Source organism: Emydura macquarii, unplaced genomic scaffold (genome assembly GCF_026122565.2).
Source record: "Emydura macquarii macquarii isolate MOO-44397 ecotype Brisbane River unplaced genomic scaffold, CSIRO-AGI_Emac_v2 contig_374, whole genome shotgun sequence".
NCBI classification, from domain to species: Eukaryota; Metazoa; Chordata; order Testudines; family Chelidae; genus Emydura; species Emydura macquarii.
The window spans coordinates 7,782,977-7,806,057 of NW_027130511.1; the positions used below are offsets into that span (position 1 = coordinate 7,782,977).

Genomic DNA, 23,081 nt, shown 5'->3' on the forward strand with positions numbered 1-23,081 from the left:
ATCTGAATCCTGCTAGGTTTACAATTATGCAATTAAATATAGTGAGGGCCTAATCCTCAGGAGAGCCCGAGCTGAGTTTGACAGACCTGAGGGTTGGGAGGAACAGAGGTGGGTTTACACCACCTCCCACAATCCTAAAACCAATCGTGGTAGTGTGGCTGTGATGTACATTAACACAAAATAGTTTCCTATAAGACATTCTGCCAGGTGAGGATCGTCTGGAGAGTTGTGTGCTTTAACCCTAGCATGTACTCTCCTGATATGACCCTATACTCGGGTGGGTGGCATAAAGCTAGCTATGCCAGTTTTTCTAAGGATTCCCCTCCATTAGGGAAACCTGAGCTGCTCTTTTAGAGTAGCTTTAGATGAGCTTACAGAAAACTGATGATTACATCCAGGCCATGCACTATTCATGCTGCTATAGTAAAGATTAAGATCAGCTCTCTGTTTAAAGCTTGACTCAAATTTTAAGTGTTTAAAATCTGCAGTTACTCTGACTCATGGGGGTCTGGGGCAGGGTTAGTCACCCAAATTTTGGGGCATTTCAGCAAGGGGTTCCTGCAATACAGCCCCCTCCGCCCCCAGAAAAAAGCATTTTTGAAGGTTGACCTACCAACAAGTGCTGGAATAAATTGCCTACGGAGGTTGTGGAATCTCCATTGTTGGAGATTTTTAAGAGCAGGTTAGACAAATACTGTCAGGAATGGTCTAGAATTAGATAGTGCTTGGTCCTGCCATAAGTTCAGGAGGCTGAACTAGCTGACTTCACAAGATCCCTTCCAATCCTATGATTCTATGTTTTTGCCCAGATCTAGGGAAAAAGGAATCACTCTGTGGTTCTGAGCCTGGCCAAGTGGTCTCAATCACTGGATGTGTACCCAGCTAGGGCATGCCATTCACTAATCCTTTGGGACAGCAAAATTGAAAATAATGGTGAGAGAGAGAAGCTCTGAAGTTAGGCATACTGAAAACATATGGACCAAATAGCCAAGAGCATTTCTAGCCTATGTGTGTTCACTACAGCTGAGTAGCTCATAGAAACATGCAATCACTACTGATTTTGACTTATGCTTAGCCAGTATCAGTTTGAGCTTGACCTAAGGCAGAAATGTAAGAAAGGCTTAAAAGCATGTTGCTAAAATCTACTTTTGTTGGGGCTTTTTGGTTTTGATGTGTGGGGGCAATGTAATCAAACTAGCTTTAAAAATAAAAATTAGACATGTGAATGTTTGCTGGAAGGAAGATTGGGGACAGAGAAGTAGGTAGGGGCTGGGTGGGGGGGGGTTGGGGGCTGTATTGAGGGAAGGAGGGATTATAGAGAGAGGGATAAATGGGGGTGAGTAGTTGGTGGCTCAGGTGAGGGTGGGGGTTAGGAACACTGGGAAGGCAAAAATGGAGGAGAATGGCAGGGGGACTGGGAGAGAATAGGGGCAGGGGCTCCTTTCAGCCCCACATTCTTCCCTCCCATGTGTGTGCCAGGATTTGGAAGGCAGCCTCTCAGAGGGAGGGTCTCAGCCCTCTTCCTGCTCCCATGTTTATGTCAGGACCTGGATGGCTCCTGATCCCTTAAGGAGGTCTGAGTCCCCCTGCCCTTCCTCTCATGTGAGCCAATATGTGGGTTTTCCCCTCCAGGGTATCTGAGTCTCTCTCTCTGGCTCCCTGTGTGTGTGAAGGCTGTCCATTATGGGGGTCTGACCGTCTCCCACTCCCTCATGTGAGGTGGAATCTGATGGGTTCCTGCTCCTTTAGGGATTGTCTGAGCCTCTGTCCCTGCTTCCCATGTGGCAACCAGGATATGTGATGCCAACTCTGGGGAAAGGGGAAGAGGTAAGGTTGCATGGGCATTTGTCTTAAATCTTTATTTCCTGGTTTTCAGAAGTTTCAGTTTTGCTGAACTCAACTTTCTGGTAGAACATGAGATACCACTGGGCACCTTCATTCTGCACTAATAAGATTTTTGTCAGCAAATTTCCTAGCTTTTTTTAAAGAAAAAGAAGTGTTTGTTGTAGGAATTAGTGGTCATTTAGACAGTTGTAGTTCTTATCTAGGTTTGAAGTTGATATGCCTTGGCACAAAAAGTGGGAGTGTGCCAATAGAGTTTGCAGATGACACAAAGTTTGGAGGTATTGCCAATACAGAGAAGGATCGGGATGTCATACAAGAAGATCTGGATGACCTTGTAAACTGGAATAATAGAAATAGGATGAAATTTAATAGTGGAAAGTGCAAGGTCATGCATTTAGGGACTAATAAGAAGAATTTCTGCTATAAGCTGGGGATGCCTCAGTTGGAAGTGACAGAGGAGGAGAAGGACCTGGGCATATTGGTTGATCACAGGATGACTATGAGTCGCCAGTGTGATGTGGCTGTGAAAAAAGCTAATGCGGTCTTTGGATGCATCAGACAGGCTATTTCCAGTAAAGATAGGGAGGTGTTAGTACCATTATACAAGGTGCTGGTGAGACCTCATCTGGAATACTGTGTGCAGTTCTGGTCCCTCATGTTTAAGAAAGATTAATTCAGACTGGAACAGGTGCAGAGAAGGGTTACTAGGATGATCGGTGGAATGGAAAACCTGCCTATAAGAGGAGATTCAAAGAACTTGGCTTGTTTAGCCTAACCAAAAGAAGGTTGAGAGGAGATATGATTGCTATCTATAAATACATCAGAGGGATAAATACCAGGGAGAAAGAGGAATTATTTAAGTTCAGCGCCAATGTGGACACAAAAACTAATGGATACAAACTGGCCATCAGGAATTTTTTACTTGAAATTAGACACAGGTTTCTAACCATCAGAGGAGTGAAGTTCTGGAATAGCCTTCCAAATGGAGCAGTGGGGACAAAAAACCTAGCTGGCTTCAAAACTGAGTTTGATAAATTTATGGAGGGGATTGTATGAAGGGACAGCCTAGTTTGGCAATTGACTGCTCTTTGACTACTGGTGATAGATATGCCAATGGCCTGTGATGGGATGTTTGATGCGGTGGGTTCTGAGTTATTACAGATAATTCTTTCTTGGGTTTCTGGCTTGTGAGTCTTGCCCACATGCTCAGGATTTAACTGATCACCATATTTGTGATGAAGGAATTTTCCTCCAGGGCAGATTGGCAAAGGTTCTGGAGGTTTTTCACCTTCCTCTGTATCATGGGGCACTGCTCACTTGCTGGTGGATTCTCTGTACCTTAAAGTCTTTAAACCATGATTTGAGGACTTTAATAACTCAGTCATAGGTTAGAGGTTTATTACAGGAGTGGGTGAGGTTCTGTGACCTGAATTGTGCCAGACTGGATGATCATATTGGTCCCTTCTGACTTTGGAGTCTATGACTCTATGCTACTGTGGCTAGTTAATAACAAAAAGATATATCTTATATAGTGTTTTTCATCAGTAGATCTCAAAGAACTTTTCATCCTTATCCCCATTTTACAGATGGGGAACTGAGATGCAGAGCAATGAATTGACTTGCCTAAGGTCACTCAGTAGAGAGATATTAGCCAAATGTTTTCAGTTAATTCTCAGATTTCTGCTCAAGGTGAGTTTCAAAATCAAAGATGCTAGAAACTGAACTTTATGAAATGCTGGGTTGGTTTGTTTGGGTTTTTTGTTTGTTTTTTTTTCTTTGTGGAGGGAGGCGGAGGGTTGTATTTCTTGGAACCCATTGCTCAAATAACCTCTAATTTCTGTAGAAGCTAGTGCCACACTACAATATTGCAGGAAATTAATCAATTATAACCTTTGTTATATCCAGATCCCCAGTATAGAATAATCCTGAAAGCACAGGAGGCTCTGAGAGATATGAAGTGGCCCATTCATTTCAGTGTGATGGTCTTAACTGAATGAGAACATGCTATGAAGATGAATACAGAGCCTGAAACAATAGCTCTCTGAATTGTTCCATCCCCTCCTCCTCAGCACTTGAGAGCCTGTGATGTACATCAAGCAAGCATGCCTGTTCTCAAATTAAACTCCTTGTCCTTACCCTAGTCTAGTCACTGTGTTCTTGGAGCATTCTCCCAGCACTCCTGTTCTTAGCTTCCCATGCAAAGAGGTAAGGCTTCACCAGACCTCAGCTCACATGTGGTGTGGAAGGGAGAGGGGTTAAATACCCCCTAGCAGGGCAGGAGCAGTTTCCAGCACACATAGCAGGCACAAAGAGGGGCTCAGACCCTGCTGCCAGAAAGGCACTCTCTCCACATTCACAGCTCTTCCAGGCTGTTCTAACTAATTCCTCCACCATTCAGTAAAGCAACACCTAACCCACTGAAGGCAGCTGGAGTACATGCTGATAATTCCCAGTGGTTAATTGCTAGCTCCAGAGGGGCAGAGTTCAGGTTGCTTGGGTGTGTACCTTACCTCTTCATTTCCTGGGTTTCACGTTTGAGTTTTGCTGAACTCAGCTTTCTGGAAAGGAACAAGCTACCACCAGGCACCTTCACTCTGCATCAATTAAGTTTTTTGTCAGTGAATAGTCTCATGGTGATGTAACCAGTGCCAGCCTTATGAGTAGGCCATCAGGGGGATCGCCCTAGCTGCCAATGTCCCTGGGGGGGGAGGCCTGCACTATGTCACTCTGCTGCTCAGCCAGTTGGCCAACCCTTTTTTTCCCTTCAGCTGTGCTTGAGGGGGCTGGCCTTGGATCTAACTTGGCAATTGTTAGGCACTTAACCTGGACTGACATACCAGCCAATAGATGGCAGTAATGCTCATCTACAGTCACTGGTATATTAAAAGACCCTTTTTTGTATCTCCCTAAACAACTCCTCTTCTTCCTTACACCTATTATATTTGTGCACCATTAAGGCATGACTTGGTCAGAATCGATAATCAAATGCTTCAAAATGTTGTGAACATAAAGTTGCATAAAGAACAGTAGTGTTTTGTGTCCTTCCAGAATGTAGAGAGTGGCTAAACATAAATCTCTGAAAATCAGGAAATTTAAGAGTAAAGGTACATGCCAGCCTTACAATGCAACCGAAGCTGTGCTCCCATGAGCTGGCAATAGCCACTGGGAATCGGAGTGCCATAATCAGTCGCTGTGGGAATTGTGTTCATTAAGCTAATTGACAATGTAAAGCACAGTAGACAAGATCCCATATTCTCTGCAGTAAGCTGGACCGAAGTTCTGTTGCAAGGTCCCTGTACTAGGTGGCACTGGAAAGAATTCTGCTAGCAGCTTCAGATAAATGTTAAAAAGGGACTTTTATAAAAAAGAAAGTCAGTACTCCCTGTTTCATTCATATTCAATTTAATTTAAGTTTCCCCTCTTTTTTTTTTTTAACTGATGTTGTATAACCACATTTTAGCAATTGTGTGGGGGAAAGTTGGAGATGATAGTAGCTTGGTGTAGGACATTTGGGACTTTTGGTAACTAGAGAGGTGTGAAGACAGTTTAGAATTGTGCGTGAATACACTGGCTGGATGTTTCTACTAAAATTATCAGTGGTGAAATAGTTAATAATGGTGGGATTGACATTGTCACCTTTAGGTTTGAGAGTCAACCACCACTGAAATGAATGGGGTAACTCCTGCCTCTTAGAGCTATTGTTGTAGACTCTCTGCAGACTCAGGATGACATCACTGTCTTGGTTAAACTGGGTTTACAATTCACAACCACGAGAGCTAGAAATATATTTTCTTAAATTAAAGCTAAAATTTGGGAGCACAGTTCAGTCCCAATGGGTGAATTACACAGTAAATACAATGGACACAATGGTGGAATAAATAGGATCCTGACAACAGAAGTACCTGATGTGACACTTCCCAGGGTACCCATGGTTGTGATGCACCTTGCTACCAGTTATCCTTAGTGTGAAGAAGCCTTGTCTGTGCCTACTGTGGATCAGCCCCATAAAACTACCAGCATCTGGCAACACAAATGCTGTCTTCCAGGCTTCTCTGGACAGATTAGCAATAGGCACTTGCCAACTCCTAAGTCCTCTGAGCATCCCTCTGAAGTGCTCAGCCCCTGTTCTGCTGAACACTCAGAACTCTTAAGGGACTTGCCTAGGATGCCCAGCTCTGCTGATTGTGCCCCTCCCCATCCCCTGAGAAAAGCTCCCCTGTACTTTCTGAAATTGCAGAATCGCGTACAGCAACATGCTCAGAGACATACTTATTATTAGCATTGCACTTCAATGGCCATCTTCAGTTCCTTTTAGTCTTGCAGAGAAGCACTCCATCAGTCTGCTGTTTGTATTAATAGTCGAGGCATAGGCCAGGTCACCCAGATTCGTAACAAGATAAACCTTGTCAAATTCTCTAATCTGTGCCATTCTGCTCCCTTTCATGGGAAAACTGTTAATATAAAAAAAATTGGTATTTGATTCATTCTGTTTGTTTGTGGGTAATGCGACAACTTTTGAACACAGATCAATTCCAAAATTTCAGGGAAATATTCTAGTCAGCTATCATCAGAACACAGTGAATTTTGGTGAAAAATAAAAAAAAAAAAAGCAGGGGAAATAAGGGAAATGCAGACCCTCAGGAATCTGGTTATCAGATCAGCAGCATCAACTAGCTCTGTTGTTGTCTATAGATCAATGAAACAGTTGATGGCAGCTATTAGCATTTTCCAGCATAACAGTAACCCATGGCACAGGAGGAGAATGGGTGACCCTGGGATGAGGGGAGGGGGAATGGGGCACATACAAAGCTCCTGATATAGGGGCAAAGAGCAGCTGGTGTGTGTTAGAAAGAATGCAGGACCTGTCAAGGGGGAATGAGGGGTGGGGGGCACAGAGACACCTTTGTATGGAAGGGCATAAGGGGAGAAGGGCATACAGAGCCCCTGGACAGTGGGGATAATGGGAGGGAACAGGGAGGTATGGGGAACACACAAATCCCATCATGTAACAGAGGGGGAAATAGTGGAGTACACAGAGCACCTGCCATGGAGGGCAATTAGGAGGATGAGGAATGCGGGGGTGGGGAGGGGAGGAGGAGGATACGCAGAGCCCCTGGCATGAGGAAAGGGGTGGTGATTGCTGGGGCTAAAATAAAGAGGGATGGGAGGATGGCACAGAGGGAGCTTGTGTGGGGAAATGGAGGGATGAAAAGAGTTCCTGGTGTGTGCTCAGTTTAGCCTATAGAAATAACAAAGTGCCACCTTCTACTTTCATAGATTTTAAGGCCAGAAGGATTCTTTCTGATCAGTCTGACCTGCATAACACAGGCCATAGATTTCACAATGAACACATAACAATGCATAACTGTTAATGCAATAAGTGTACATGTATGTGAGGGGAAAGATCTAGTAATAGTTCAAAGCCTTCCAGGTCTAGCCCATTTAATAGACTCCAACATATGAGCAAGAGATTATATGTACATTCATGAGAGAGGAAAAAGTTTTATAATTACACATACCATTCTAATGGAGAAAATGATAAGACTTGAAGGGCTGGTGATTTTGCTGCTTAGATCAGACAATGTGAATCTTCTGCAGCCCTTCTGACAGATCCCAGCAAGGCTAGGAAATGGATTTTTAAAGACTGTTCCAGAGCTAGCACTTGAATAAAATATTTTAAATCTACATGAGTTATTCAAGCACCAGTCTCATTGCTTTCGATGCCATTTTAACCAAAATGGTACTGATTTATGTATTATTTTAAAGCTACTGCATTTAGGACCAACTTCCAAATGGTAAAACAGCTGCAACTGCTACTGAAGTCTATGGGAGTTAGCCCTATCTACATGAGGGCTGAATGGAAACCCTTGTCTTTGTTGTGTAGACAGGGCCCTGTTGAAGAACCAGTTTAAGCAGGGAATTCTTCTCCAAGATCCTGGAGCTCAGTAAGGGGCTTAATAACAAATATTGCATCCATTTGGCACCTTTTCTTCTCTGCCCTGACTCCTCTGAGAGAGAGGTGGCTATAATGCCTACAAGAGGTGCCCTATACCCAGTTATGAATGTGTTGTGGGACAGTGCCTGTATTAAGCAGGAAGTTGGCAGACACACATGAAGACATGCAGAGTTTCAGAATGCAAGTAAGACACTGGCATCATATTTAATTCATTATGCTGATTATATAATAGTTGAAGAAAAGCCTACTAATTCCAAATAGAGACTGAACTCCTTAATTATTGCCCGTTTAGAAGAGGTGCTGCAGTTTGCCAATGGTGCTCTCACCAACAGTCACACTTGCCAGTTTTTCCCTCAGCAAGGACACCAGAAAGTTGATGGCTAAGTGAATGTTTTAAGTTAGTTTATCCTCATGCCTGATGGTCACATCTAGACAAAGCACTTTCTTCATTTGTAACTTAATGGGAGATTTAACTTCAGTAACATTGGCCACCATGTTCTCATGGGGAGGCGGGAGGAACTTTGTGAATTTTGTTCAGACTCAGAACACAGAATCTATTAGGGATTTGGAAGGCAGGATGGTGTTGTTCTATTTAGGTCTCCCCTTCTCCCCAGCTTATGTTGAATTTCTGCAGAGCCTCTATGTCCACATGAGGGATATCCATTGCCATGGTCTCATAATTTTGCTGGTTTCCCACCATGCAGATAATGAAATTCAGATTGTGGGAAAGACTTCAGCTTTGCCAGAGAAATGCACGTTCTTCTGCAGGCCACAGTTTTTCAGACTGATCTGCAACTCCAGTTTCTAGGAACTTGTGTGTTTTCATTCTGTTCCACTGCTGGATCCTTCCCTGACACTTTCTCCAAATACCCAACCTGCAGAATGAGGAGGAAGCTAGGTAGATGCACTGTCTGGGTCCTGGTATCCTGCCCACTCATGGTGATGTGACCAATGGGATTAGGTTACCTGCAGCAGTCAGAGCAAGATTGAATAAAGACAGAAAAGACAGATCCAAATCAGTGTTTCATTAGAAGATCAAAGCTGCAAAGCGAAGAAATGAGTCCAGTGTCATCTGCAATCCTAGGAGCAATCCCAGCAGAGGGAGGGAAGAGGGGAGTTTAGAAACAGAAGAATCCTCTGACTGGGCTTAGAGTCCTGATGGTTGGTGGCTTGGTAGCAGGATGTGCTAGGAACATCTGTAGCGGGGTTAGAATCGAGGGGCTCCATAATCATCTGGCATTCTCTCAATGTTATACCTGAAAGTGACAAAAAAAAAAAAAAAAAAAAATTGAGCATATGGTACAGCCTGCTTGGAAAGTAGCATCCTTCAGTAACTGCCCTGCCATCTTCCCCTTTATCAGGCAGCAAATGTGGAGAGAAGCCTAGTGCATTCAGACCCATAGCAAACAGCTTCATGGCATTTTGACCTGAAGCATGAATACCCAGGGAGGGCAAAGACTGGCAGTACTGGAATTACGGAGAAACTTGGAGACGTCCCCACTAGTGTTCCAGCATTACCAACCTCCACAAGACCTATCTATTGCGACACAGGAGGCACCCCAGAAAACTCATCATCCACTATTGGAGGAAAAGTTTAATATCAAGTTCTTTCATAATAAATAACATTAGTACTTTCAGCCCTGTGACTGGGCAGCACGGAAAGCAGAGCACTTCAAAGAGCAGCTATATTAGTCATCCAAGCTGCATTCAAGGGCACAAAAGAATTAGACCAGGAGACACTTTGTGAGAGAAGTATTCAAAGCAACATTCCAATTATGGCTCAATTAAGACTCTGTCGACTTGTCTCAGCCACTGTAGACACTACTTCCCTCCTATTTGTCACCAGACTCCTCCTCTCTTCACACAATCTCATCACTGTTAGTACAAAAGCTTTCTCCTCTTTCCCCCATAAACATCTGGAATAGCTTCCTCTCTCTCCCTCACCCCCATTTTAAATCCCACATGAAAACAGCCTCTTCTCTGACCACATCTTGTTTTCTCTCCCCCTTCCATTTAACAGCTGGTGTGAAAGATACAATCTGGAGAGTTGTTTTTCATGCAGAAGATAGTATTAAAATATTGAAGGTGACCTGCAAAGGTAAATAAAGACCTTTTTCAGGAAGGCTGGGATTGTTGCAAATCCTTGCAAATTTAGATTGTGTTAAAGCAGATTACATGTCCTGCAATGTGTAAAGTAACTTTAGATTGAGCAAGCAGACCCAAGCGATACATGCTTGGAAAAATTTGCAACTTCAAAGTCACTAAACCAATTTCATTCAAAGTTGTCTTGTTTTAGATCAGAAACTAGGTCACCCACTTATCTGTGTGACACTAAATTTGTGACTGGAACATGAAAAAACCCTACTCCTCAAGAAACTTCTGAGTGTATTTTGCTGATATTTCAGAATGTAAAAAAAAAATCACTTCTGAGCTGGGATCAAACAATGAAAACTGACCCCAAGGAAATTATTTTTCCAAATTATGAGCAACTGAATGCAATGTTTGTAATGGAAATGGCATACCAAACTTAGTCTATTAGGTACTCCTATTACAACAGTGTACAACCCTTTCTTTGCACAGGTGGACATACCTTTATGTAACTACATCCGCTGATAAAGACTCAAAGACACTACAGTTACAGGCACTATAAAAAACTGAAAGATAGCTAGAATGATCAAACATTTTTGAGAATGAACTGCTAACAGACAGCAATTCTGTCAAAGTCAGTGTTGTGTCCTGCTAGAGAGGTCTCCCACCTGTGGTTGGAAATATACATGATAGGGACTCCAGGAATCTTCCGGATTCTCCGCTTAAGGTCTCTGTCCACCGTGGCCACTATGTAACACTTGTGCTGCAGGAAAGGGAGGCACGTCAGATTCAGTAACAGCAACCCAGCCCATTAGAGAGGCCAAACAAATGCTTCTCTTCACTTAATTCTAACAATGTAGGGCACCAAGTCTAAAAGAATTAGCCATTACTAGGATAAGATGCTAGTCTTATTCATACAGAGCCCTACTACAGATTTAGCTATGTTCTTCTGCTCATCATAGTGTCCAGGTGACTTACAGGTGGGAGACAATGTTGCCTAATGGATAGAGCGCTGGACTGGAACTCAGGGACCTGGGTTGTATTCCTGGCTCTGGCCCTGGCCCGCTGGGTGACTTTGTGCAAGTTCTTATGCCTCTCTGGGCCTTACTTTCCCCATCTGTAAAATGGGGACAGTGATATTGACCTCCTTTGTAAAGTACTTTGAGATCTACTGAAAAAAGCACTATATAGGAGGTCGGTGTTATCATCTTTATTGCTATGAAGGCTAGTGGCTTGCCAGCTGGAGTACTCAGGAAGAAATTTCCCATCCCATACGTATTCCTTCAGACAGAACTGAACAATGAGGTACATGATGGGGATGTTATATCTTCCTTTGAACAACTAATGTAAGAGATTGGATACTGAACTAGAGGAACTTTGACTGGCTCCCAGAGTTTCTCAGCAGGTGATTTTACAGGTCATTAGGACCTATAGGAGTTCAGTAAGTTTTCATGTCAACAGTGCAGTAAAGGAACCCTTGGAATGGGAGTACCTGAGTGACCCTCTGCACCAAGCAGTCATCTGCATAGGTTCCTTTGTGTGTGCAAGGCAGGCGTTCAAATCGTGGGTCCTTGGCTATCCTGTGGGGTCATAAAAGGTAGCATTAGGAAAAGTACCCAAGACACTTGACCTATACAGAGGCATCTTCTGACAAATCCAGGGTGAGGAAGTAGGAACAACCTCTCCTCCATTCTGGGCAATTTCCAAACCTGAGGACCTGGGGGCTAAAATCTCTTCAGGCCAAATTGAAATGAGGAGCAAAGAAGGTCAAAAAGCACAAGTTGGATTAACAAATATTGTGGTTAATTATCTTTATTTATGTATTACTTAGTATTTTTTGCAGTAGCATCCAATCAGGATCAGGGCCCCACTGTGCTGCATTCTATGCAAAACAGAGAAAGGTCATTAGAAATGCAAGTTCTTTGCACAATTCCCCTACAAAACCTCAATATCATGTCCAGGTGGCAAAAACAAGCTTCAAACATAGCCAATGCCTTCTTGTGACAGATCCAACAGTTCAGCTTCCTGTTTGACCTCCCAAGCCATCCTTGGATAAAACTCACATTGCTTTAGATGTGCTGCTAGCAACTATAAATGGGGTCTTCGTGACTCCCCTCTTTGCTGCTGTGGTCAGATGTAGGTCATATATTTGCAAGTTGCATCCATTGGCAAGGGCTGCCTGGTTCTCTCATGGACTTGCAGAATGCTTTTCCCTCAGCTACTGAATGATTAAGATATTTAGACTAATATGCTTGATTTGACAGTCTATGTAGATGGAAAGACTGTATTTCCCTCTAGCACCTCATCTCAAAGTGCTTTACAAGCTATATGCAGAAATAATTTCACCTACCATTAAAACAGAGCCCTCTTGGGGATGGAACACAGCAGTTCTTTAGTAGCTGCACTGCAATATTATATAATAGGTCAAGAAAGGAAGTGAGTAACTATGACTGATTGACAAAACAGAGGAAAATTAGCTATCTGACTTGGACTAATAGACCATGGAACTTTGAATCTAATTGCAGGCCACTACCTTGACTCTAGGATTAACAGTTCACATTATAATGCTGCTATAAGACTGAGATGGAATGCAGCTCCTAAGTCCCTGAAAACATGGACTGATCTTGAAAAAAACTACACACACCTCCTTCTCTGGACAGAGGTTTCTCACCTACTTATTCTCAGACTGGAGGGAAATGTTCTTTTGGAAAGTTTGCTGGAATTTAAAGCATTAAAAATATTTGTCATAAGGTAAGAGATTTGGAGATTGGGTGAATCCCATAAAGACGATCTGTTTCTTTTTCAAAACTTATTCAGGACCCAGACCTTAATGCTGGCAGGTGCCTGTGATATGGTTGAACAAATATGAAATAGTTATAAGAACTGGAATGATTTCAAAATCCTGTGCAGTATGGATGTTGTAGTGGAAAGTCACAATCATTTCTTTTTACTGTGCTGATGTACAAAGCTCTGGAAACAAATCACTCTGGAGAAAGTTCTAAGTGATCACACTAGCAAATACCATGACTCTGTGGAAGCATGAAGATGGATTTTTTTTTAACATAAGATGCAAGAAATATAAATGAATGCCTCATTCTGTATGTGATCATTTAAATTCACATAAGTCAGGAAATTCAGAGTTACAGTTGGCACATCAAGAATCTAGCTGGTGCAGACTGAGACCAGAGTCATCTTTTCTCCTGTCAGGATGAAGACTGGTTTCTTTGTATCACCTCCTGATATTAAAAGGGATCAAGTTGACTACAGAGCTTTCAGTGCAAGAACACAATGCAGGCTGCAGGACTGCTACAGATGACCTCACAGAACTTTATAAACAACTTTTGTCCTCAATGCAGGTACTTCTAAATGCCCTTTTCCCAACAGGTTACCCACTGTAGAGAACAAGCACAAAGGAAGAAGAACAGAGTACCAGTGACCGAGATCTCACTATGAACATGGCTTGCAATCATGGCAAAGGAGATTTTATCATCCTCCTCCAGAATATCCATGTGGTTTTGACCAGCAGAACTATCCAGGATGATAGACAAATTGGTGTATACAGGCTGTTTTCATTCACATAGAGTCAAATGTTTCTCATGGTGGGTTCCTCCAATTTAATTCAGATGGGATTGCTGCTTCCATTGTAGCAGGTCTTCTGTGAATGATCTATGTTTATGTCTTTGCTGGCTGTTTTGGCCAGTCTTGCTCACAATGATTCTAAATATTCTGAAGCTGTGACTTGCACCATAATGACTAGACATTTTTTTAAATAAAAGCTTACACTGTGCAGGAATTGATAGGCCAAGAAGAGAAGCTCTGACAAGACTTTCCACCCCAACCCAATCTAACCCTTGCTTTGGGAACAGAACTTTCCATTTCCCAATACCTATTTAAAATTCAAACATAGGGGTTGCCATTGTGTACTGTAGCACTTTATATCACTTATATCAGTGAAGTGTCTGGAGCAGTCAAGTGGACAGATGGACTAAGGAACAGAGTTGAGTGTCCTGCACCTACCTTAGTGCCACACGGTACTTCTGCCCTAGCTTCTCAATTTCAGCCATCACACAATCTGTGATACAGGGGATACCTGCATGAACAGAATATTATTAATATTACTTAGTACCTCTATAGTGCCAAAAGTATATTAGCTCTTACCTCTACAAAGCTTAGCTATGACAATGTGCTTAGAAAATACTAAGATAAACTATCAAGGAGATCTCTACCCTGAATTGCTTACAGTGTATTAAACATACAAAAACTCGCAAAGGGAGACTGGAAGTGATAAAATGCTAAGCAACCAAGCAGTAAGCTGGGCATATCTTGTTAAATTTGTTGAGCTTTTGGATGAATTTTGGGTTTAAAGTTTTTGGCTTTAGTTTTTTTTATTTTGTCAAGATTAGTATTTAAGACTCATCTGATTACTAATTGCAAAGAGTTCTAAGGTTAATGTGGGTCAAGAATCCTAGGGTCATTGAACAATATTAAGCTCCTTTGGCTGCTATACTCTGCCAGCTGCATAAATCCTTTTAACTGGACTTTTGTTACCTTAAACTAGTGTTATGTGGCCTACAAAGTGTTTGTGGAAGAGTGAGGGATTATTGCAGGAAAGAGCAGACCTCACCACACCAGCGCACCATGCTGTCTCAGGACAAACTAACAGGAACAGACACTCACACTTGGCATAGAGGCAGTCCATCATTGACTGTACCAGGTCCAGCTTGGCTTTAATGGAGAAGTTGATGAAGTTTGTATCAACCAGAATGTAATAGGGAGGGCCCAACTGTGTGTTATACTGGAAGAACAAACAGGATGGGTGCTGAGGGCTGTCAGGAAAGAAACAATTCAAATCAGTTACTTTAAACTGACATCACCAATACATCAAGTCCTATGACCTGGACAAATTTGCTAGGAAACATACCCAGTCAGGAGCAGTTTTGAGATAATGCCTGGAGAGAAAGATGGTGGTAATTACCAAGCAGCCTACCCCCAACCCTCTTCCTTCTGAGAGTCAACTCCCCTGCTTCACAGTAACACTTCCCACATCATACACATCAAGAAATTCAGGCCAAGGGGGCAAGTTCCCACAATCTTTAGAATGCTCCTCTAAGTGAAAGGTATGGGGAAAAATATTCTTGCAACTGCCCAAAACTGCAGAGTGCAGCTCCTTGGGTACTTACACCTCTCTTTCCTTGATTGCACTGGGATCATCCTTCTTTTTCACTTTGGAGTTTGCTCGCTCCGTCTTTTTGCTAAGACAACAAAAAATAAATTATGTTTTTGTGTGACACAAGTATGTCAGTAGGGAGTAGAGGGAGAATAATGGAAATAATACTAAATCACAAATGCTTTAATGATATAAAAACCAAGGGAAAATGGAAAAGCTAAAAATGATATAAGGAAGTAAAACTAGGAAGTTAGACTGAAATTAAGAAGATGTAGGTTAGCCCTCAGGAAGACTCCTTGACAATGAAATGGATCAAAGTGGGAAATCATCTCCTAAGGCAGGAGGGGGAAGCAATCACTGGGGATCCTGAACATGGGACAAGACCTTGGAGAACATTCAACCAAGATTCATCCTGCATTGGCCTTCAGGGATTGACTAGAGGAAACACTGGTCCACACTACAGAGTGTTGTCGAAAAAACAGTGGAGGTGTACACACTGAAATGCTCCTCCCACCGATGTAACTCCCCTGCTATGATAACATAATAAAACCACCTCAACGAAAGGCATATGACTTATATTTGTGTAGTTAGGGTGATGCAGTGTCAGCACAGGGTGACCCAGTGCAGCGTTCCTTACATCGACTGTTGGCTGTCATTCTTGGCAATTGCAAAATTGACAAGAGCTGGGCAGCGAGAGCCCAGTTGCCTCCTACTCCCTTGGAGAGCTGAGCAGCTGGACTCTGCTCCTGGCTGGGAGCCAGGGCAAGAAGCCCAGGTAGCTGGAGCCCGCTCTCAGCAAGTAATGGGGAGGTGAGGGAGAGGGGGGCAGTCTGCCAGAAGCCTAGGAGCCTTTGGGGCAGCCAAGTTCCTGGCAGGGAGCTGCCAGCAGATCTGAGAGACTGGGTTCTCAGCTCCCCAGCTTCCGCTCTTATGTCAGTGGAAGCTCTCTTAGTGAGGACGCACACCTCTGAGCCAAGGAGGGTAGTGTGGACATCAGTCACTGCAGTAATTAATGCCATTGCTGTAAGTCAACCTAACATAGGTCAACTTATCTTTGTAGGCCTAGTTTCTCTCTAGCTAAATCTCTATGAATTGGCCCCTGACAAACTGTCCCCACACCCCATGCTGGGAGACTCACATGCGCTGGTCTCGGAGATTGATCATGCGTTTCATGGTGGCATATTTCCTGGTTTTCTTTTGTTTCCCCTGGAAGGAAACATTGTTAGAGGAGAGAGCTCCCCCAATACCCGTGACTCCCGGGCATCTTCTCCCCAAAACTACCTCCCTTGTCCACAGTGACACCCCCTTCATCCATTCCCCACACCCCTGCCGGTACCTCTTCCCCAACAACCCCCTGGTACTTCCTCCCGAGCCTTGTTTCCTCAGCGATCCCCTGCATTGTCTCCCTGCAGCCCCCCAAAACCCTCTCTCCCCAGAGACCCCCCACATCATCCTCTCCACATAACCACCCCCTGCAGCAGCCCCCGACACCCGGGAAGCCTCCCTCGCACCGCCCTACGGGGGCTGGCACAGAATCCCGTGACTCGGAGAATCAGGCGCAGGCCACCCCCACGCGGAGGCAGCAAGTCCCACAACAACCCCCACCCGCGTGCTCGGCGCCGGGCGCCTCTCACCATCCTGCTCCTGCTCCCACCGAGTCAGACCCGCCAGGCTCCGCCTCCCAGCCTGAGCCTACCGCCACCACCCTCTCGTCACTTCCGGCGCTCGCCTCTTTTGTCACCGCGGACCAACCTGTCACTTCCGGCAACTGTCACTTCCGGCCACCGGCTGGTTGGAGGGGGCGGAGGGCTCGGGTTGGGAGCCCGCGCTGGTGGCTGCGCGCACCACTAGGCCGCAGCACCGCCCGGAACCTGCTGCCCGCAGGCCCTGGTAACTGTCTCCATGCAGCCAGGGACTGGGCCCGTGGCGGGGACGGGCGGCCCTGGGGAGTCCGGGCTCGTCCTTGGGAAATCCCCCCCCGCCTTTCCCCCCGACCCAACCGCCCGTGCGGGGCTGGGCCTCGAGACAGGGCAGCTAAGGGGGCCCGGAGGGGTGGGGGAGCTGGCGGGGCCTGCGCGCCCCTGGAGAGGCAGTGCCAGTTACAGAGCCATGGCTAGTGGGCCTCGCTCCCGCGGAGCCCCGGGGCGGGGCGGGCAGAGGAGTCCGGCCAGAGCGGCATGACGGGTTGGCAGCGGGTGCCGAAGTGCGAGGACATCGAGTCCTAAACTCGCTGAGGGATGGGGATAGGGCAAGTATCTACCCAGCACAGGGCTCCCCAGTGTATTTAGAATCTGATTCCCCAGTACATTAAGTCTCTGCCCAAGGTGGGGTGTCACCGCGGGGTTGGGACTTGATCCCCTGTCTATTTGCCATTAGTGTTTGTGGGCCTGCTACCCTATAGATTGCGAGAGAGTGAGATCTACCGTCCTTGGATGAAAAGTCATTTCTGATCAGTCCAGGAAGTGTTTCTGCAGTGAAGCTGGAAATAATTTGGACCTATTCTCTATCACATGAGAAACTTGGTTGTTCCTTTGTGTTTCTTCTGTGCCTTGTTACCTCTAAGTTCTGTCTTCCATTCTGTAGTTGCTGCTTCTATGTCTGAAGAAGTCTACCTGAATTTTGCACACCTTGCTGTGGTGAAGTATAAGTGATTTACATTATTATTTAGGCTGAGGTGAAATTGTTTATTTCATTGTTGAGGCCTGCGCTGTGCTGATGTACCTGCAGTGGAGTCATTGTCAAGTTTCTGTTTTTTCTTCTCTAGTGCTTTGTAGTGGGCAAAAAGTTATGGCCACTGAGGTGTCACCAGAACATATCCTTATTTTATGTTGATTAGCAAAAGGAATCTCTAGTTCTGTCCTGCAACTGTCTATTCTTACGGATGCATAATATTTGTTTGCAGAACTTGTAAGGTTTCTGTTGGCGTTTTGTCTTCTTCAATGAAAGCTGCAGATATAAATTGGCCTCATATTTCACTTCTGTGTAGAACAATGGTTTGGATTATGTTATCAAAAACTTTTAACAAGACTGTGTGTGTATGTGTATGGGGGGCATATTCTATAGTTTGCAATCTCTATCAAAATTTGCTAGCTGTTTTGAAAGAGATTGAACTAAAAGTTGCCAATTTAGTCATTTTCCAACTAGATCTAGTTGTTTTAAAAATTTTCTAGTTGGAAAAAAATTTCCATTTAATTGTTCGTTGGAAATTTGAATTGAAATTGAAACATTAATACACACTTTAAAAGCGTATCTATGACAAAATACTTGTTCCTGAAAAAGCATAATAGGTTTGGAAAAGTATGAAAAAAGACTAGCTTCCTCACATAGCTGTTTGTTGCGGCAGTGTTGGCACATGGCCAACCTAATAATTTCAGAATATGATTTATAAACAACAATAATCATAAATTCAAATGTTGATTTTTATTGGTGTTTAATGTCTTAAAATGTGAGGTTGAGAGTTAGCACCGACTCAGCTTGCTGAGGAAAACATACAAAACTTGCTTACAGCCAGCAGGCAGCCAGCCACAGTAAGCTTAACTTCTCTTTATTTTTTTTTAATTGAAATATCTTGAAAGCTTATGCATATATAGAAGGAATTAATATAATTTCTTGTTCTTGGGACATCTAGAATAGTATGCTTTTTAGTTACTTTGCTCCAGAATGCTAGATTTGTATATAAGTATATGTTTCCTATTAGACCAAGATTTTTAAAATGCATTATTTGCTAAGGTTGTTATCTCACATCGTTGCTATCTCAAGAGGTCGTTATAGCCAGGAGTTTCTGTGCTAAACATTTTTATTATATTAAAAATAATTTTTCAAAAGTCAGTTTAAATACATTTTAAAACATTTTTTATATTTTTTGGTTTAGAAATCTAAAACTGTTATGTGGTTTTTTCAGTTTTTACTATGGTGCTGTATAGCCAACCTTTGCCCCCCCATCCCTCCCAGTCTCTCCAGTTGGCCCTCACCCCCGTTTAAATTCTAACACCCCCTCTAATTTCAGTTCCTGGGGAAAACATTCCCTTTCTCTTCCCTCCCACTTCATTGCAAAATGGAGAAGGGTTATATATCCCCTCTCATATGAAGCTCTTTTGCTTGTCTGCCGCTTGTAGGTGAAGCTCTAGGGTCTGAAGAACTCCTTTAGTGTTGGTCTGCAGGATCCTGACTCTGGCTGGTCCAGTCCTTCATATAAGAGAGAGGTTTTATCATCATTCAGACTTCCTGGCAATGGCCATTGCCCGAGGTTCTAACAAATGCACAGAAATTCACTGAGGCTGCCAGCAGAGAGCGATGGCTAGTGTGGTTGACGCATCCCTTTTTGGCCATAGGTCTTTTCCTAGACCTCTTATGCCATGATCCAGTTTGTGACCAATGTCCCTGATGTCTTGTGAAAGGAAGGGGGAGTTAAGCCTTGCTGTGGCGTCTCTTCTTCATGCATATACTGGGATTGCTGTGATCTTGGAGCTGCTGGTGCCTTTCAGTTGTGACCTAGTTCTACCTGATTTGCTGAAGTGATCATGAGCATGATCAAGACAAGCAGCAACACAGGCTGAGTTACAGCTGAGCCACTTCTGCTGAGGATGGTACTTTGGGGAGAACTGTAATTGACGTGCCAGTGGTGAGGAAGAGAATCAAAGACTGGAAGGAGAATTGGGCTTGGTAAGGAAACTTTGGACGAGAGGCATTTGAGAGAGGTCAACATCTGGGCAATTTTACTCAAATTAATTGTTGGCTGAAGAGATGCATTCTCTAGTGTTTTGCTTGTGATGTTTAGATGGTCTGAGTGACTCTACTTTGGGAAGAGCTGGAGGGTTGAGTAGCAATGAAAAGTCGCTGTTCCCCTAGAAGCAGTGGCTGAGGGTTATTTTTATTTGGAAAGTGAATTTTGTGTCATGAGTGAATGGAGAAGGCTGACCTGCTGTGTGGGAGGTGAGGCGCACATGCGTGCTGACATTGATTTGGGATCTGCTTGAGATTAGAAGGAATGTGTGATCTTAGATTTTTGGCATTGTTCTGTGGTCTCATTTGTATTTTTTCTTTTCTGCGAAGTCTGCATTACACCTGGACCTTGTTTAAAGTTTCTGATTATATATTTCAACCCTGGAGAGAGAGAGTAACAGATGTTTGTGCTGATCTTCGCCATCAATGTGGCTTTCTGTGCTTGCGGCTAGATATTGGAACTTGCCCAGTGCCCCTTGAGCTGACTCTTCTGTCTTTCAGGAACATGTTTTAAAATTAAGTGCATATGTGCAATTGCACTGGTACCTTTGCGCACATTTAATGTATGTGAGAAAATACTGGTTGTTAGTCTAAGGAGAATCTACTTCTTGTGTGTGTGTTCTGAGAAGCACTGAGCATTGTCAGCGGGTATTTGTCCTCGTGGCTAAATATGCCATCTATGGTATTCTGTTTACAAAGTTGCTGAGGTGTTCTCATCTTTGTTTTTATGATCTGAGGTAATACTGTCCTGCAGAAATGATTTGTAATCCATTTTTCGTGAAATCTGTTGGAATCTGGGGATGAGAGGAGGAGAGGAAACCAGTATAAATCTATCAGTGCAGCAACAAAACATCAAAAGGAGGAAAAGATGATGTGTTTTAGGGCCTCAACAAGACTGGTTTATACTGTATAGCGTGTGCCCCCTAATGGCGCTACATCTGCAATTACACTATCATGCCAGTGCTAGCTAGTATTCCCCTTGTAGCTGCAATTACATTTGCCCACAGCTCTCAGAGTTTTGCTGCATACTCTGCTGTCTCTGCAGCAGTTCTCTGTATGGTACTATGCACTCCATCCTGTCTCTGCAGGTAGTTCTGGAAGCAAATCTGGATTAAGTCTTCCAAATTTAAATTCTTCTTCTTCTTTCTGTGTCCTTGGATCATGCACATAAGGCCTGTAGGAAAGCTGGCATTTTCTCTGCGTAGCAGTGAGATTGACCCTATACTGGTATCTTTCACAGAAAGGTTAGTTCGCACCCTTGTTAGCTGGCAGTTTTTGGCACTGCCTGATACTAATCTAAAATAACTTGTGAATGAATTACATATTCTGGGCACCAGCTAACTGGGGCAGACAGCTTACCTCACAGTGCCCCGGCTGAGTTAGTATCTTTGGGGCTGGTTCTAATGCACATGCTAGAGGGAAGCTGGCTGTGAATTTGGCAGCTCCTTTAATCTCTGCTGGCCACCTGACCTGGTGCCTTGCCTGCCGTTTCATGCAGAGGTAATGAAATAAGAACTTGCTGGGCTGATTAAGGGAGAGAGCTTGTCAGACATGGGTAATTAATTCTGAAATTCTGTGACCAAGAACAAATGACCCAGGTTTGTATTGGCATTAAGCTCCTAGGGGTGGGAACAATGTGGATCTTGCTGATTCTGGAGGTTGCAGGCACCAAACTTAGAACAGGCTAACTTTCAGCATGACTTATTGGAGAAGGGAAGTAGTTCTGGGCTGAGGCAACTTGTGAATATGGGCCCTGAGTGCCAGTTTTGTACTTAATTTTTTCACTGGGGCAAGGGAGCTGTTTCTGTAGATGCTGGTGAAACATTTCCTTGGAGATTCAAAAATACTTCAGAGTTGCACAGTGATGGGGTTCCTTGTGGAATTTACAAACTGCTCAGTGATGGACTGCACTCCTCATTTGGAGGGTGAGATAGATACAAAGGGAGCACTTAGGTGGTCCTGGGAAGGCGTGGGAGGAGTGGTGGAGGCAGGCGTGTGTTACTGTGTTTAAAAACAGTGCAGCAATCATGATTTCATTGCCAGTGAAGCTGAGGCTACCAGAGTAAGAAATAGTTCTAGAAACAATACCCTGCACTGTATTCCTGCCTAGACTGCATTGCAGCTTCATAACCATTTATGCTGGTGGATAGGTAAAACCTTGTAACAAACTGGCTTAGTTGGAGCATAGTTTGAAGCCAGGCTTCAAGGCCAAATGAATGAGCATCAAGGAGTACAGGTTTGGGGGTGATGTCACTAGTACATAGTGTGAAAGATTTGGGGTTGCACAGGTTGCCACCCTTGAATTTTAGTTTTTACTGACATGAAGATCTGAAGTTGATTTTTTTTTTTTTTTTTTTTTTTTTTTTTTACTGACATGGTAAACTTCTTACTGACATCACTAAAAATACCATAAACAATACAATAATGTCACAAAAGTGTGTACTCATGATATTCTGTACACAGGAATTCAGAGTAACGTAATTGTTTTAGCTGGAGATAATTGATCAATCGGGTTCTTTGGGCATGTGCAATAATGGAAAACAGGAAATTGATGAAGTCAGGGTCAGTATAGTTTTATGATTCAAGAAGTAATTCTGAATGATCACAATCAATGTCAAAATACAATGTTTTATTTCAACCCAGTTTCACGGACATTTTCATTTATTTACGGGTTTACGGACAGTGTTATAATTTTATTTTTTTTATTGACTGTTCGTAAATTTACAGACAGTTGGTAACCCATTCATGAGTCAATTAACCAGCCTGTATCACAGGGCATTAGCTAGATCAGCAGCTCCTGCCTTGCTGTATTAAGAATAGAGAGTTCAAAGGCGTGAAGCTGGGTAGAGTAGAGATTGACAGCTCATGCCGTAAGGACTGCAACTCTCTTCACTCAGCCAAAGAGGGAAGGAATGATAAAATAGCTGAATGGGTGGGATTTTCCCTGAGATGTGGGGGAGCAGGAGACAGCAGGAGACTGCATTTTTCTGCAGCACATGTATAGAACTCTGTACAGATTTGCCTATCTGTTTGCATATGTAGTTGGAGAGCTATGTGCCCTGAAGGCAGCAGGCTCTGTACGGTGGAGTTGTGGGTAAGAGGTCTTGGGGAGGCAACAGGCATCCTGAAGTAGAGGGTTTGGAAGGGATGGGGTAAACATGGCAGGCACCCTGAAGAGGAGGGGTGGGTAAGTAGGGAGTGAGGCAGAGCAGATGTCCTGGCATGAAGGAGAAGGAGAACACCACTATCAGACAGTTAGCGGATGTGATCTGTTCTGGGAGAGCTGCTGTTGTGTGCCTTGCA

At 43.8% G+C, this 23,081-nt stretch overlaps 2 protein-coding genes across 9 annotated transcripts in view; one reads left to right on the forward strand and one right to left on the reverse strand.

The window, feature by feature from the left end:
- Positions 1–7,261: 7,261 nt before the first annotated feature.
- FCF1 (FCF1 rRNA-processing protein) lies at positions 7,262–16,804 on the reverse strand. 2 transcript variants are annotated; one of them, XM_067533312.1, is made up of 8 exons: positions 16,691–16,804; positions 16,195–16,262; positions 15,070–15,141; positions 14,567–14,715; positions 13,907–13,979; positions 11,382–11,469; positions 10,558–10,652; positions 7,262–9,057 (listed from the first exon to the last, which is right to left on the reverse strand). In XM_067533312.1, exons 1-8 carry the CDS (start codon positions 16,691–16,693, stop codon positions 9,009–9,011), a joined length of 597 nt encoding a protein of 198 aa, XP_067389413.1. In that variant the 5' UTR covers positions 16,694–16,804; the 3' UTR covers positions 7,262–9,008. The 2 variants fall into 2 exon arrangements, with proteins under 2 accessions (XP_067389413.1, XP_067389424.1); XM_067533323.1 differs by lacking the exon at positions 16,691–16,804 and adding an exon at positions 16,568–16,628.
- Positions 16,805–16,830: 26 nt separating this feature from the next.
- Positions 16,831–23,081, forward strand: part of AREL1 (apoptosis resistant E3 ubiquitin protein ligase 1) — a 28,673-nt gene continuing 22,422 nt past the window's right edge. For all 7 annotated transcript variants that reach the window (XM_067533278.1, XM_067533253.1, XM_067533284.1 and 4 more), the window contains exon 1: positions 16,831–16,946. The gene's annotated coding sequence lies outside the window, so the exon portion shown is untranslated. The remainder of the gene's footprint in view (positions 16,947–23,081) is intronic.

Coding starts and splice junctions, on each gene's coding strand:
- FCF1 (XM_067533312.1), bottom strand. Junction 14,716..15,069: donor GCAATCAAGGAAAGAGAGGT/GTAAGTACCCAA, acceptor CTTTCCTGACAG/CCCTCAGCACCCATCCTGTT. Junction 11,470..13,906: donor AAGTACCGTGTGGCACTAAG/GTAGGTGCAGGA, acceptor ATGACCCCACAG/GATAGCCAAGGACCCACGAT.